Source organism: Pipra filicauda, unplaced genomic scaffold, assembly GCF_003945595.2.
Source record: "Pipra filicauda isolate LSUMZ 115617 unplaced genomic scaffold, ASM394559v2 scaffold52_size3558583_pilon, whole genome shotgun sequence".
In the NCBI taxonomy this organism is placed as follows: Eukaryota; Metazoa; Chordata; class Aves; order Passeriformes; family Pipridae; genus Pipra; species Pipra filicauda.
In genome coordinates this window covers 3,530,359-3,547,425 of record NW_024104676.1, presented here as the reverse complement: position 1 = coordinate 3,547,425, position 17,067 = coordinate 3,530,359, and the positions used below count along the sequence as shown (strand labels likewise).

The window sequence follows — 17,067 nt, the reverse complement described above, 5'->3', positions numbered from 1 at the left end:
TTTTCCTACACAGTTGAACAGCCATACCATATGCAATTCAACTGCGGAGTCTCAAGAAAAAGCTGAGTTTCATGGTGACTGGAATGGTTATATGAAAAAGAAGCTTCCCAAACTGCTTGAGGATTTTCAGGGTGAAATAAGAGTATCAGTTGAAACTTTCTATATTTATGAATATAGAACTTTCTATATTTATGAAAGTTGAAAACAAATACATTTTTTAATATTACTCAAGCACAAGTCCTATGAGGAGAGGCTGGGGGAGCTGGGGCTGTTCAGCCTGGAGAAGAGGAGGCTCAGGGGAGACCTCATCACTCTCTACAACTACTTGAAAGGAGGTTGTAGCCAGGTGGGGGTTGGTCTCTTTTCCCAGGCAACCATCAGCAAGACTAGAGAGCATGGTCTCAAGCTGTGCCAGGGGAGGTTTAGGTTAGATATTAGAAAGAATTTCTTTACAGAGAGAGTGATCAGACATTGGAATGGGCTGCCTAGGGAAGTAGTGGATTCCCCGTCCCTGGAGATTTTTAAAAAGAGACTGGATGTGGCACTTAGTGCCATGGTCTAGTAACCGCAGCGGTAGTGGATCAAGGGTTGGACTTGATGTCATCTCGAAGGTCCCTTCCAACCCAGCTGATTCTATGATTCTATGATTCTATGATCCGGTGTCAGAGCTATGATTTTAACAGTCTTACAGCCTTTTTTTTCATACTACTTACATATCAGGAGAACACTGTTAAAAAAAAAATTGATCTGCTGTGCCTTCTTGAAACTGTATTAGAAAGGGCCCTCACTACTAAGTGAGTTATACGTGTGAGGAAAACTTGTTACTCTGCTGTCCTCATCAGATCTGCATATTGAGATCCAGCTGTATGTTTTTGCCAACTTTCATAACAAACAAGATTAGTTATTGACATACTGTTTTTTAATTTATTCATGATTGACACAGGTTGCAGTAGAGGAGAAACAGTTCCATACCCTACTATAATTGGATCAGACACCTTCAGGGTGTTTCTTAAATGCCAGGTTAAATGCTGCCATCACCTAAGAGGTAACATTCACAAAAGCTACTCAAACTTGGTGTTGATCTGGCTTGGCAGCTTCTTGTCAATGAAGAGAGAGATAAGCTCTTCTTCCAGGCAACACCTAAATGAGTCTTTTGCTTTGAATCAGTTTGGAAGGGAATTCCTCACTTCCATTGTCTGGAGCATATTCTAGAAGAGTGAGGTTCTTAAAGCCAATGCTATGCTTTGTAAATCAAGTCCTATGCTGAGAGGGTTAAGCTAAATATCCCTATGGAATAACTTTACCTGAATTAGTGGCAAAATGTAAAATGACATTTGCTGTCTCTACTGGTTGGGACAGCCCCCCTTTTCTCTGAAGCAGTGGCAATGGATAGGGTGCAGCATTAATCTCTTAGTGTATCTGTTCAGTGTAAATGTAAATGTTAAGACATTTTGTTTCTTTTTTTATTTATAAAATAAATATATATTGAATTGTTGTATAAATATACAATTTTGGCAAAAGTCACTCTAGCTTTCAGGTCTCAGTGAACAGAACTGGAAGAACTGTTCCGTTTATTTGATAGTAGCAACTGATACATCAATCAAAAAATAATCCTTATGAGTGATTTGTATGAATACTTGTTGCTGTTTTCCAAAGTATTCGTGATGTTGAGACCTAGGAGAAATGAACCCATGTATGCCACAGGAAATTGGGTTTCCTACTGGCAAGTTCACCCAATTAAAAAAATTTCTACTTATGAGAAATGTAGCATGCTGCTTTTTTTATTTCCCCACGGGAACATTTTCACATAGGAATCTGTCTGGTCTCCTGAGAAATCCCACAATAAGTCTTTGATAGTAGGAGATGAAATTTTTTGTATGCATCCCTTCATGGGTAGGGTTCAGAGGGCATGTAAATTACCGAAACCAAGGGACTCAGTGAGCATTTTTCTTGTAACACATCTGTAAATACACAAAATAGTCTAAATGGGAAGCTGTGTAACTTCAGAGCGCTTTAAGCTCTCCTCTGAGATTGAACTTGGATCATTTTAAAATAGTCTTCAGGAGCGATATTAAAGAATTTGCAGGGCTTATTCACTGTGCACGCTGTCTTGGGTAGCAGCATTTATTCTGTCAACTCTGTTTAAATTGGTAGTATTTTTAGAAAAGAATTCTCACTGAATCACTTAAAAAAAAAAAACAACAGAATTTTTGTGCAGTTGTCAGCATGTAGATCTCTGTAGGTCACAGAAGAGGTTTATACCTCCACACCAAAGAACTAGCTTTTGATTTGCTCACATGTAAAAAGCAACTGGTCCAGTAAGGAGTCATCTGTTAAGCCAGAAAGATTAGGGGGGTTTGCCTGCATATTAATTTTTAATATTCTATTTATTGTTATCAAACAACATGATGCTTTATTTTTTTATTATTATTTTTATGATTAAGAGAACAGTGCCACCACTCTCTTCCAGTGAGCTGTTCTTGATCTGAATTGTAAACTACATTCAGAACTGTAGCAGGCTTGGTGTTCTTGAGTGATTTTCAAGTCAGGAGAACATGCCTTCTCCCTATGTGTCTCATTTTGGGAGGTTTTTTAAAGGTATACCAGAACACTGTAAAATATAGTCCCTTTGTTCTATGAGCCAAAACAAAAACATGGTCTTCCTCTTTGAATAGGGTTTCGTCATAATGTTCATTGTTCCTTAGGCAGTTAATGCTGCTCTAGTTTTCACAAGGTTTTCTATTTTTCTTTCATGTATTGCTAGAAAAATCTGATTGTATAAGAACATAATTTATCTACCAGGTCAAGACAAAAGTCCTTTTATCCCACCATCCTGCTGATGATGGTAAAAAAAAATACTTATCGAGAAGTGTTAAAATAAACAAGCATACAGTGTAATTTCCTTTGATAAACCCTTCCACCCTCCAGCAGCCTGCGATTAAACATTTCTTGAGAGAAAAATTACACCACTGTGTATTTAATAATCCTTGCTATACTTTTTCTCCTATTGCTTTGTCTGATTGCTTTCTTGATCCGCAGTATTTGTTTCTTCCATAATACTGTATGACAGTGAGTTCCACCATTTAATTCCATGTTGTGTAAAAAAAACAGTGTTACAGTTTCTAATGTAGAATTAAATTTCCATAGCAAGAAGTTGGTAACATACCAGATTCTGTCCTGATCGATCACACTTTAATTCAAGAATGTTACCTAAGAGGGATACAGTTGACTAAATCCTTGTTTGTCGTAAGTTTCAATTTTTTTTTACCATATCAAATGAATAGACTTTGTTAATAAGTATTAAAAACATTGCTTTCAGCTACATCTAACTTTTTTCTATTTGGAAGAATATTTAGCTGGGATGAACCTTAAATTTCATCTAAATTTCAGTATTTGCATGGAACATCCTCAGCTACTGACCATGTCGTGAATATCAGGTCTTTTAGCTTTGCAGAGTTCAGGTCACAGTTGGTTAGGATATTGTTTTCAGAGATTTAATTAAACCAAACGTATTTCTTGCTGACATTTTTAGCTCAGGTTCATTCTAAAACTTCCAGGTAAAAAGTTTGGCCTTGGGCTTTGCGAGGATGTGTGCCGGCTAAGCTGGTTAATAGACATGGAGGGCTTAATGCTCATGTAAAGATACGGTAAAATAAAATTGATATAATTTGAAATGTTTATTTTCCAGAGCTCCTTTTGTAGGTTAAATGCACAGCAGTGACTTTTCTCTCTGTTATACAGAGGAACCAATATACTGTTATACACCACACAACTTCACCCGCGATCAAGCCTTGTATGCCAGAGGATATTGTTGGACAGAATTAAAAGATGCCTTGCCAGGAGTTGATGCCAGCCACTGGCCCTCCTTGTTTGAGCATAAGTTCCTACCTTATGCACTGCTGGCTTTTGCTGGGATAATGTACATTCCAGCTCTGGGCTGGGAATTTCTCGCCTCCACCCGGCTGACTTCAGAGCTTAATTTTTTGCTTCAGGAGATTGATAACTGCTACCACCGTGCAGCTGAAGGGCGGGCACCAAAAATAGAGAAACAGATTCAGTCCAAAGGCCCAGGGATCACCGAGAGAGAAAAAAGGGAAATTATTGAGAATGCAGAGAAGGAAAAAAGCCCTGAACAGAACTTGTTTGAGAAATACCTGGAAAGAAGAGGACGAAGTAACTTTTTAGCTAAGCTTTATCTTGCAAGGCACCTATTCATCATCTTTTTAAGCATCATACCAATCACATACTTATCCACCTACTATGCTACGCAGAAGCAAAATGAATTTACATGTGCTCTAGGAGAGCCTCCAGACAAAACTAGCAGCTCCAAATTGCACATCAGAGTGAACTGTAAGCTGCCGTCTGTCCAGCTCCAGCGGATTATTGCTGGTGTAGATATTGTTCTCCTCTGCTTCATGAACTTGATAATCCTTATCAACTTAATTCACCTCTTCATATTTCGGAAGTCTAACTTCATATTTGATAAACTGAACAAAGTTGGAATAAAGACCAAGAAACAGTGGCAGAAGTCCCAGTTTTGTGATATCAATATTTTGGCCATGTTTTGTAATGAAAATAGGGACCACATAAAGTCATTGAACCGTCTGGATTTTATTACAAATGAAAGCGATCTGATGTATGACAATGTGGTACGCCAGCTGCTTGCAGCATTGGCCCAGTCCAATCATGATGCTACTCCAACTATGCGTGATTCAGGGATCCAAACAATAGACCCAAGTGTTGATCCAGCAGACATTGATGCTAATGAACAGCTCATCATTAAGAGACCAAGGAAGAAGATGAAATGGATCCCGACTACCAATCCCCTTCCTCAGCCATTCAAGGAACAGTTAGCCATTATGAAGGTTGAAAACCATAAACCTGATAAACCGAAGCCTGTGAGGAGGAAAACAGCAACAGACAGCCTTATAGCTCCTTTGTTAGAGTCTGCTGCAAAAACCTCACAGCAATCGTCTGCTCATAAAACCGAGCCAAGTGCTATCCCAAGCACAAGCAGTGAAAAAAAGCACACACGGCACTTTTCCTTGGATGTTCATCCATATATACTTAGTAGCAAAAAACCCAAGCCAGAGGTTCAAGCCATCCCCTCGATGCCTACATCAAAAAGCCAAGAGGGTGGATTTTTAAACCAGGAAGAAAATGTTGTAGTTCACGTTACCTCCTCTCTCAAAGGTACAGTATGCCATAATGCCCATACCACCTCCACAGACCATAATTTGCATAGCAATCTTCAGGAACTCAAAGTTTATCTGAACGGTTTGACTTGCCTTGCTAGATTTTGGGATAGCTAATAATCTCAGGGCTTACAGGTCTCAGAAACAGAGGTTCTCTCTCTTAAAAAGCTATGTGGAGGGTAAGGATTATTACAGTAGAGCTGTACAAAACAGGATGCAGGCTGTTGATGTGGGCAGTTTTTTAAATGTAAGCATGACCACTACAAATGTGGTCATGCCTTGCCAAGGAAATGAGGAGCGTTTGGCCCCATGATACCCTTCATTCTCCACCAGCACCTGGCACATTTCAAACATGCCTTATTTTCAAGTCATATGGAAACTTCCGTGGTAGATGAGCAGTCCTCTGATCAGTAATAGCCCCTTAGGAGCATGTGGGAGACTAGTAATGGCAGTTAAAGCTGCCTGTAGAACAAAAATCTCTAACCACCAACTCTTACAAGTTGGCATGTGTTTGTCACCTAGGAAGTCACAACTCAGCTCATTGACATTGTCCTTCACACAAGAGATGCTTTAAATTGTCCTGTGTCTCATGTGGACCAGAGGATTGATAGTCTGAAGTGTGGGTGCTGGTCAGGGATTCAGGATTTCTGCCATTCCCTTCCTGTGTGGCCTCACAGGCGATGCTCTTTCTGTGCCTCAGTTTCCTATGTGTTTCCTGGAAAGCCTGTCCCTGTCTTAACTCAAAAGGAGTGTTTCAAATATATCAGTAATTGCTAGGTGCTAGAGTGATGAGGAAAGCCATTTGAACATTAAGAAAAGTGATAGATCAGTAGATAAACTGATAGACAGATATCTTCTTGTTTATTTTTGTAAGCTACTGACATAAGAAAGAAGCACTATGCAGTTGAAGTTACAGAAAAATCTGTATGTACTTAAAGCAATGGCTCTCATCTCATTACAAGCTAAGACCTCCCTCTGGGCTTCGACAGACTGACATCTACCGTCACCCCACTGCCCAGCAAAGAAGTGATTTGAGGTATAAAAGTTTCTGTCACTTCCGAATCCCTATGCTCCTTAGAGCCCTCCAACTCCCCAATATGCATGTGAGCTATTCTACAGCGTTCCTTATCCAGTTACCTGCTGTGATTTCAACTCCTCAAAACTACTGGGGTTTTATGGTCTCAATTACCTTTATCTAAATTAGTGCTTTAATATTTTAAGGGCAAAAAATAATTACAGGAGTTTTGGGGCTCTGTGACTCCCCATTTGCATTAAAAAAATTCAGCTTTGTTTTTGAGTTAGACCTACATTGCAGTCCATCAGGTAAGGTAGACTTATAATTTCTGGAAAGAGACATCAGTTAATGTCAAATTGCTGAGTTCTTTCTAAAGAAAAGTGGCTTACAATATGTAACCACTAGTTTTTACCATTGAAACTACCAGTGCCTTTTGTATTCCATCCTGTGGATTTCAATAGTCATAACGTTTGTCAAAACATTAAATCATAACATTTATAAAACACCGGCCATACTGTAGAGGGGAATAAAATATATTTTTCAGTTGTTTTTTTCATCATTTTACAAAAATATCATTCACATAAGAAAGCATGAGCATGCGTAAAAAACAACCAGATATACAAACCCCATTTGTTGTTTGTCCTGTTTCCCTGAGCGTACAACCCTGTTGTTTTGAAACAGTCCTGTTGGATTTCTCCAGGGTTCCCAAGAAAATTCAGCTCAGGGTCCACTTCTGATCCCACTGAAATCAGTGGCAAACCTGCCAATGACTTTTATTGGTTCAGGACACTCCTGACTGAGGGACTGGAAGGGTGACAGACTACCTGTCCTTTAACTGGCTGTTTTGTTTTCTTCTAGACACCCCTCATCCTGCAAAAGAGATCCTATACTCATCTGAGACATGCAGAACTGTGCCTGCTGCTGCAGCTTTTGTCACGTGTAACCACAACCATATAGCCACAACTGCTGCTGCCACCAGTATGGCTTTGAACCAGGTCAAACCAGAGCCAACACCTGCACTGAACTGCAACTCAGCCCACCCTTTGCTGCACATCAACACACTGTACGAGGACCATGAGGAGGAGGTTTCAAACATAATGGACAATGGGATTCACTCACCGACTGACACGGGGGAAATTCTCTCCATCCCTACCCCAAAGCAGATAAGGTTGGCAACGTTTGACGAGCCAATGGCAATCGTGAGCTCGGTGGAGTACTGAAGGCCCCAGGCTGCCCAGCTGGCCCCTGTGGCTGGGCCCGAGACCACTGCAGTGCAGAACATGGTCCCCCCAGCAATGCAACTCACTGCATGAGCATGGAGAGTTTTCACACAGACTGTAGCTTCTGCTGATAACACCAAACAGTTTTACAGGATCACATCATGAGCACTGTCAGTTATTTGCGAAATAGAATAAAGAAAATCTGGTGGATATAGACCTTTAACACTAAGACAACCACTAGCTCTAGCTCTAAACTATAGCTTCCTGATTTAAATGGGAATTAGCACAATTTATGAACATTAGGAGTCTGATGGCTTGCCACAGCAATTTTAGTGAGTGTTTAAATCCTTTGCATTCAGAATTACTGATTAAAGTTAAAACAACATGGAGGTGAGGTATACTTTTTTAATGGCAGCAGTTAAATAAGAGTTCTTTTCTAAGCAGAGAGGATTTTTTTTTTTAAATTCAGGATTTTGAAAAAATTATATGCAAGCAAAATTTGGTTTTGTTTGTTTTTTTAGCTCACTGATGTTGGGCTTGATGGAGACTTAGCTGAAAGGGCCTTACTACCACCAGCATTTCAGTGCAAAAAGATTGATACACTCAATCTCTTGCATTTATAAATGAAAATACCTGAAGTATGCCCCGCCCTTTAACATGCTTATATGTTTGATGGAAGATGATTAAGAGTTTATTTTTTTAACTATATTTTACCATGGAAAAAATTACTTTATTAACTTTTCAAACCAGGTGTTACTTTTAACAAAATGTGTAGAAGAGAGTCATTGTAGCTGCTTATTTTTTCATAGTGTATTTATGAACCAGGTTAGAAACTTTCATGGGTGCTTCACTGATACGAAAAATCTTATGGAGGTCATTACAAAATATCTTACAAAATATGAAACCAGCAAACCTGTTGTCAAATAACACACAGTTAAAGTCTATGAATTTAGTTCTGCAGATTTGGCTAGTCCTTGATTCAGCAAACACTTAAGGCCATGGGTGACACCGAAATGACTCGTGTAAAGCTAAGCACACACTGAAATGGCTTTGCTGGATCCTGGCTCTAGTGCAGGCAGACAATAATCCTGCGGTATGTGCTATCACTCTGATTCAATATTTGCCATCCTTGGCTCAAAGCACATCTTCATGCCCATCTTCCTATAATTACGGTATGTGTGATTTAATAGAAAACTATAGTATAACTAAAACATCTATTAAAAGTGTATCATGCAATAACCATTCTCAGCAAAATTATAGTGAAACAAAAAGTGACTGTGTTAAAATAATATTCCTAGCTGCATTCAGAATTACAGACTGTGTGTGTTTGCTTCAAAATTATGTATAATGGTAGAAAAAAATATGCAGCACAAATATGGGACTGAAATCTTGAGTTTATTTTTAATTTATTACCTCAGACATGCATATATTATACCAATATTTAATGAAAATAGCACTGAAAATAAATACCTATTATTCTGAATATTTTAATGTGTACTACTTCGTAGCATAGTATTACAACACACCTCTAAAGCAAGGTAACCGAGATTCTTGTCAGTAGATCCCTAGGGCTGGATTAGAGTGAAATGACACTGAATGACCTGTGTATACTTATGAGGCAGGTTTATTTTAAAAAAATTTGGTTGCAACGGAAAGGAGGTAGGTAGCCATTTTGGTTCTTTTCTATAAAATTATAAAATTATGATGAAGAAAATACATAAGAAGAAAGAAAGAGAAGGAAAGGACAAGAATAGATAGTGAAAAGATGTCACCACCTATGGATCCAGCAACGAGACTTGATCAGTGCAATTTCAATGTCTGTGTCAGTCATCATGGCAGTCGATCCATTGGGGTTGGGGCCCACACAACAAAGAGTTTGACGGGTTACGTACTTTCAGGCTCATGTGGGAATGCCCCAGTAATTCCCCAGGGGAGGGCTTTTCTTCAGCGATCTTTGGTGGTTTGTGGCCCCTTCTAATGACATGGCCACTGTTTGGCCCTTCTAACTGTTCCAGTTGTGCCTCCTTCCTTAGGGAGGAATACCTTCAGGCTGGCATGTGAATGCCCCCTCCCCCTCATACCTCCCCTGGGAGGGAGTTTTACTCTGTCAGCCTTATCAGGAGAGGGGAAATTGACATGATAAAAAGGATTATCCCTGCTCCACAGGATCTCCTTCTTATCGACCTTTTCCCTTACGTGGCAGGAAAACACTTTGTTTAAAACATCAATCCTGGTTTATCAGGGAAGTGATAGCAGGGCTCAAGCAGCCCATCCAAACAAAGTTCTGTCCATCACACTTAGTTACATACAATTGGGATTTTATGATAAGCAGTATGCAGGACATGTGATTCACATAATGTAAAGCCACCATTCCCCCTTACATCAGTTGTGCCCAGCCTTTTTGGCCTGAACAGCCCAATACCAAAACAGCAGCAAGGCACAGGATGCATACTGCAGACAGGGAAGGGGGGTTAGGCACAGCTGGAGGACCTGGCAATAACACCCTGAGGTCTTGGAGCAGTGTGGCATGGAGCTAATGGGGGACGTGGAGTTCGATCCAGGGCAGCTGGGAGATGATGACTGCAACGGCTCCTACTGGCTTGTCTCCTTTCAGCCATGGGAAAAGTCACCCGTGTGACTTTTTAAATAACAAATCTGCACCTGCATAGTCAGGGTCTTATTGTACCCAAGGAACAGGAGGAAGCTTCCACAGCCAAGGAGTGAGGCATCACCTGTGATGGGACTGCAGGCAAGGTCTCTGCTGCCTGATGGGTTACTGCCAGTCACTCAGAGTCACCCGAAAGCAATGGCACGGAGTCTGGAGGTGAGTAAAATGCCCCACTACATCCTATTCATTTAGATGAATACTGTAGTTAGAATTCATTTTTTAGACAAAACCATTATAGTTCAGGACTTCAGTTAAACACCAATAAATATTTAGAAAAAATATGGAAAATTGCCATATGACAATCATGAAATTCTTAATAAAGGCAAAGTGAAAGAATAGGACCTGGAGGCCAGTTTTAAAGCTATGTAACTCCCTTATACCATTGTACTTTCAATTGCCAAAGGCAGTGTGGTGAATTTCTTCCTGGTTGCAGCAGCTCAGCTGACGATGTTACAAATGTATGGGGGAATCCTTGAGGTTGCCTTTCCACTATCCACTTGGTACCATTAGGTACTACATCAACCATACAGGTCTGTAGCTGAAGTGATATACCAATATATGCACATACCAGTGTCAGGAAAAGCAGACCGTCTCAAAACTAAGGATCTGAACTTGAAAATGTTCAAGTTGAAATGTACTTTGAAAATAGCTATATTCAATAATTGGAGGGAATTTCATTACTGAGAAAATGCAGAGCCAGATTCTCAGGCATGATGACCTGATGAGGCAGAAGAGTTGCCCACTAAGGTGTTCGTGTTCTGTATTCATTCAAGAGCAGGACTCAAGTCACTGTCATTGTCTGTGATACTGCTGGTTGCTGGTTTCTATTGATTTAGGGTCTGTTGCTGCCCTCGTAGAAATCAATATTGTGTTTGACTGGACTGACTTAAAGAAAGAAAGGAAACCATATGGTTTTCCTCATCCCTGGGACAAGTGGAACTCACAGAACACCCACTTTACTCATCCTTACCTGTTGTGTTACAGGAGCATTTGCACCATCGTCTTTCATAAGGCTGCAGATGTCGGGCACTCAGCTCTGAATGTTAACACAAGTAACTACTTGATAAGGGCAGGATGGTGGCCCAGACACGGTGTTTCAACGACCAAACAAGTAGGGAGCAAATGCAGCTTCATCTTGGCTGATGTGGGGTAAATATCTGATGCAGGCACATAGCAAACCCTGCCTTGCTGAACTGAAAGGAAAATTTTTGTGTCTTACCCACCAAAAGGGACTTACCTAAACTGAATGACCAAAGACAAAGAAGTTGAGATAAAGCCTCATTTTTAAATGTCTCTTTAGCCTGAATTGTATTTACATCTCCATCTGCCTTGTCTCTTCCTCGCGGTTTCAGCTTGACAGATCCGATGACTCACATTCTTCAAGGCTGTTTTCCCATTTATTTCACAGGAAATAGGACTGCATGTTGAGAGCACAGAAACCCTTTTCTTCAGGGTGCTCATACTCAGACTACATTTGACAACCAAAAAGGAGAGACAAGTGTGTTAGAAACATCTTTTGAGCTATATTTAGGCTGTGCGAACCCAGCAGGAGATCAGCCGTTTCTATCTCACAGCAGCTAGAGAAGTGCTTCTGTTGGGACTTTTTTAATGCAATAATGATTTTTAGTATTGATGTTACTAACATTTAGCTGTACGGAGTAAATGTACACATAAACACACATAGATTTATATATACACATAAACACACATAGATTTATATATATTAACTATATACCTACAAATTGTATATATACATGTAAATATGCATAGAAATGTTCATCTTCTGTACTTTGCTTTGTAAATAAGCTGTACTTAGTCATTTCTTTTCATTTCCCATTATCGTGCAGTAGGCCCAACCCATCAACATTATGTGTCTTTCTGACTCCACTGGGATTTTCTGATGCTCAGCATGCCTGTGAGGATGCTCTGGTCCTGCAGAGTTAGGTGTGCTGGGTTGATACTGTCAGTGAGTCAGGCCCTGATCTTGGGAGCTGAGCTGTTCTCTGCGTTGTACTTCCTATGACTCCTTGGCACCAAAACCCAGGGCAAAATTTATCTCTGTGCTGGGGACTCAGTCAGTATAGCTGACAGTTATTTTGTGCATCCTTTGTGTCTCCCGAGCTGGCTCCCAAAGCCAGTGTTGGACCCAAAGCAAGTGAAGCAGAGTGGAAGCTTCTCTTGCATGTCCCAGCCACCAGGTTATCTGCCAGTTAAAAGTACAGCAGGGTTAGAGCTCACAGACTGTAATAGAGACTGCACTGAGGGAATTTCATCTCCAGCTTTAAGCAAGCTTGTCACTGCCCTCTCAGGCTTGCATCAAAGGGAGCACTAATGAAAAGCTAAGTCTGAGAGCATGAGCCCAGGTTCCTAAAGCCACCGACTGAACGAGAACTGGAGACAGCCTCAAACGCACTTGACCTAGCACTGCATAGGGGAAAATTCTTGCCTTCATATCACAGTCATAGAAGAATATTAATAGGAATAGTGAAAAACCAGCTTTAAGCACAAGAAAGTGAAATAGTTTGTCCCAAAGCTACTCAAGCTATGTCTAAACTATCTAATCTAAAGATAAGAACACGCCAATGTCCTACCTGCCATCATAACCAAGTCAGGATGGTTTTGGGTGCTGCAGGAAGGGTTTCTGAATTGTTGGCCTATTAGAAAACACTTTTTTTTTTAATTCTATCAATATTGTGGAATATTGATCAAGGAATGTTTCACTTTAAAGAAACAATGTGTTTTCTCATTAAAATCATTCTGCTAAAATACATGCCACAGAGCACATTGGGAGTTTTAAACAGAACAATAATTTTGAGACACCTTCCAATATTTTCTGGCTGTTAATGATGAATATTTCACTCTGTCTGTAAACAGACTGTAACTAATGGCAAAACATTCTATGTACTTTATTTACAAGTCACAAATCTTCTGTTTTTGCTATTCTCTGAACAGTTTTCAAGTGTCTTTAGCTGTTTTGCAACAGTGTACAAACAAAAATATTGTGAATGACTGCCACTCCAGTGAGGATCTCAGGGCTCCGTGAGTCAGATTGAAGGAAACGTTGGCCTGACAATCCTGTTGTCCTCAGTGGTTTTTGATGCTTCTGACTTTTAATGCTTTACTGACTTGCTATTTGTTCACAGAATGGATTTGCCTGGAGTCAGAGCCAGCTTTAACTGAAAGAAGTTGTTGGGCCTCCTGCTGCACTCAAGACCAAAGATGTTTACTGACTCTTGCTTAACTAATTTTTCTTTATAATCACAGGGCTCATAGCAGTCACTAGTCTAGCTTTCCACAAGCACATCCAGGGAGAGCACAGACTACAGTAAATCCCTGAAATAGGAATGCATGATTCACATGCAAAATCTGATGTCTTGCATGAAATGAGACAGAAAATCACCCCATAACCCACTGCACTGCAGATGGTTGCCTACAAAGAAAAATTACATGCTTAAAAGATAATACCAGTTTTTGCTCTTAGAGCTTTTATACCATGGCAATAACCCCATGGCAGTTTACCAGTTACTGCTCTGGAATAACAAGCCTGTGCCCAGACCCTGGGGTGCACAGCAGAGAAGACAGATGGGTACATTTTGTTGCTGAGGAAAAGAGCTTCTGAGAGCAGTTCAGGAACTTCTTTTGCAAAGTGATGGATGTGTTCATCCATGCAAACTTGGAAAAAGGATTTAACACAATGGGGGCTAAGAAAACTATGTACTATTTGTCCTCTAAGTACAGTCCTGCAGACATCACATTGGCAAATTTATCCTGTTATTGGAAGGGCCTGCACAATGTAAAGGAGTGACTAGATGTCTAGAATAAATTAATAGTTGGAAGAAGGGAAGACTCCAGGGAGACCTCATTGTGGCCTTTCAGTACTTAAAGGGAGATTATAAGAAAGATGGAGACGGACTTTTTAGTAGGGTCTATAGAAGAGAATATATCTAGATTCAGACTAGATATAAAGAATTAACAGTTCAAAATAACAAAACTGAGAGCCTGAGAAACCAAGTATCGCAGCAGAGCAAAGAGATGCTTCACATGACAACAAAAACAGCAGAAAAAGGAGCCTCTGGGAAAAGCTTTAAATATCATTAGAATGACTCCAAGGCAGTGACAGAGAATATTTTAATGCCTGGGAAAAAGACATGAAGGGACACGAGGATGATGGAGGTACTGAAGTATCTCTCCTATAAGGAAAAGCTGAGAGAGCTGGGACAATGAATATAACCTTTCAACTACACAGGTGGTGGCTGTCAAAGGCATGGCATTGGGCATACCTAATGTCTCTGTCCCCGGCACCAAGCTCCCTAGAAAACTCTCCACATGACCACGTAGAGTCAAGGGATTCTCTGTTGTGGAAAGAGAGCATCAGCCTGGGAAACATCAGCAATACAGTATATATGCAGATAGGTATTTTCCCCTCTGTATTCAAGATCTTTGCAAAAGTCTGCTTAACTCTTTTTCACACAGGTTTGTCAGAATGTCCCACAGCAGCAGTCAAAGTATTTGTCTTTAAGCCTGTCTTTACTTATAAAGTTGCTGGCTTGGCCTGCCACTACCTAATTTGCTCTAAATCATCAGTTTCTACTCAAGTGCTGGAGAGGCCTGGTCTCCTGCCATAAGTCCTTTTGTTTAAACAGAGTCTCATATTAAAGTAACCACAGGATTGGAACCAAGGGCGGATCCAAGAGTAAAGTGTTGGAAAGAGGCATTTGGGCCTAAAGCCAGAACTATTTATTTACCTTATTCTTCCCTTTTACCATTTAAATGCAGGTTTATGTTACATTGAATTTCTGGGAAACACTAGAGGAAATATGGTTTGGGAAATGAAATGTCCTTTGTAGGCACGCTCCTCTTTTTCCCAGAGACCAAGTGTCTCCTCTGGAGGTTCTGGCCCTGGACTTTAAGCAGTTATAATTAAAACTTTATGGCTTTTTGTTTTACTGTTTCCTCAGCAAATACATGTTAAAATAGGGATGTCATTTTCAATACAAATGGGAATTTGATTTTTGATTTTTACCCTAAGCATTGAAACCAAAATCCATAAAAGATTATCTAATTTTTGCAAGCTTAAGTAGTATAATTAAGTATTGTGAGTTGTGTAGTGAATTAAGATGTGTAAATCTCTTGGATTTTTATAAATGCTTCTTGTTTGGGCTAACAGTAAATTGCAAGATACTTGATGACAGGTTTCATGAGCAAAACCAAGGCAGGAGACTCCTGATGAGATAACTTGCTAGTTTAGCACATGTTACTTCCTAGTGTTTGGACAGCAGCAATGTGTGGGAGCTGTCATAGCAGTACAGTGGCAGTTCTGACCCATAAGCCAGCAAGCCCACAGCCTGTGAAAATGCAACTTTAACCTTTCAGTTAGGCTTTGCCTGGGCTTAGAGCTGCTCCTCCTTGGAGGGGGGTCCTGGGCAAGCATTGAGCAGCCTCGGCTTTTTGGTCATTAAAACACACTCTCTGTTCAGGAGGGTTGCCCACTTCTTTGTTTCTGCAGGCCAAACCATTACCAGTGAGAAATGAGAGCCCATGGATCTGCAGCCTTGGCTATACAAGGCATGAGGACACTGGAGGGATCACTTGACCTGCTGACTTTCTCAAGAGGGCTGTCGATGAGCAGAACATGGGTGAGTCAGGGCCCAGAGCTGCCAAAGGCAACAGGCATCCTCCAGGAAGTCAGACAGCCAAAGGCCATGCAGACAGTGCTTGTCCTTTGTTGGGCAGGTCACTGACTTGTTTCTGTTCCAGCCCCCTTCATCCGAAGTCCACAATCTGTAACATCCCTGCCTGCTAAGCCCTCCTCTGACATTCTGCCCTGTTTCTCTATCATATATCTCTTTGCACAGAAAACTGTTCTTCCCAAAGCAATTCTTACAGGTACCGTGCCTAGGTTTTACTTCTTCATTAGCCATTAATGCAGTGCCACAGGAGCAGATCAGTAAATTGAAGCAGTCAGTGCTGATTTGCTCACTGCTCCAGCATATGTGGTCTGGGAGTTTAAATTCAGATGATATTTAGTGTGCTGTCCTGGACCAAACATTCCTGCCAGGCATGCATGTAAGAGTTGTCAACTATCTGGACCCTTATTGCTCTACCAGGAGCTGGTTTGTACCTCAGGTAGAATCTCCAGGGCTGTTCTCTCCTGGAGAAGCTGCAATCGCAACAAACTCACTCTGCAAAATGAACCAGTGCACAGCTGGGAGGTTCATCAGGGAATTTTCTCTGAAATCACACTACTCCTCCAAGCCAAAATGCCAAAGATGATGCTGTTTTTGTTATACTCTCTTCTCTCCCTCAGCCATCCTCACAACACTTTACTTCTAGAGCTACAGATCCTGTATTGGCTGGGAAGTACCTTGCTCTGCCTCACCAGAGCAGCTGCCCAGCTGAGCTCACCACCACAGCTGGTACAGGAAAGGCTGCAGAACCCTACCATCAATGAAGAAAACAGGGAAAACCAGCAGGTGCTAATATTGTTCACCAGTTCTGGAAAGCCAAGTGCAGTGGAATTTACCCATTCCTCTGCAAGGTGAATTCTGCCTGAAGGGTAGGATTATACATATGCACCATCCTCATCTTCAGCTTTGCCCACTGAATGTGGTAACATTCGGCTGCTGTGAAGTAAAATCAGACTATGGATTTATAGTATATTTACTACCTCTGTGTGGCAACTATGTGTGTGTTTCTCTTGACCCATGCTAAATATTAAATAAATCACTTGTTGCTGAAGAGCAAACTTTGCTTTACCATAAGATGAACACATGCAACTGGCTACCCCAGAGTAATTAACATCTCCTAAGTCCACTTCCTAGACTCCTGCACCAGTCTCCTGTGCTCTCTGGAGCTGACTCCATTAGGAAACTCCTTAGAGACAGGAACACTAATGTCTTCATTGAAACGTTGAAATTGTAAATGTTCATTTGTTGGTTTTGCTTTGGAAGCCAGAAACCATGTGATAAG

General features: G+C 40.7%; 1 protein-coding gene across 3 annotated transcripts; it reads left to right on the top strand.

The window, feature by feature from the left end:
- Window positions 1-588: 588 nt before the first annotated feature.
- PANX2 (pannexin 2) lies at window positions 589-8,913 on the top strand. 3 transcript variants are annotated; one of them, XM_039387082.1, is made up of 3 exons: window positions 589-5,193; window positions 6,158-6,231; window positions 7,069-7,155. In XM_039387082.1, the coding sequence occupies exons 1-2, from the start codon at window positions 3,708-3,710 to the stop codon at window positions 6,187-6,189; spliced, it is 1,518 nt and encodes a 505-aa protein (XP_039243016.1). In that variant the 5' UTR covers window positions 589-3,707; the 3' UTR covers window positions 6,190-6,231; window positions 7,069-7,155. The 3 variants fall into 3 exon arrangements, with proteins under 3 accessions (XP_039243016.1, XP_039243013.1, XP_039243014.1); XM_039387079.1 differs by lacking the exon at window positions 6,158-6,231 and having other exon boundaries at window positions 7,069-8,913; XM_039387080.1 differs by lacking the exons at window positions 6,158-6,231; window positions 7,069-7,155 and adding an exon at window positions 6,070-6,140.
- The last annotated feature ends 8,154 nt before the right edge of the window (window positions 8,914-17,067 follow it).

Bases quoted from the DNA above. Each gene is read 5' to 3' on its own strand.
- PANX2 (XM_039387079.1), top strand. From the start codon at position 3,708: ATGCACAGCAGTGACTTTTCTCTCTGTTATACAGAGGAACCAATATAC. The intron at 5,194-7,068 runs GTACAGTATGCC...GTTTTCTTCTAG, and splicing joins CGTTACCTCCTCTCTCAAAG to ACACCCCTCATCCTGCAAAA.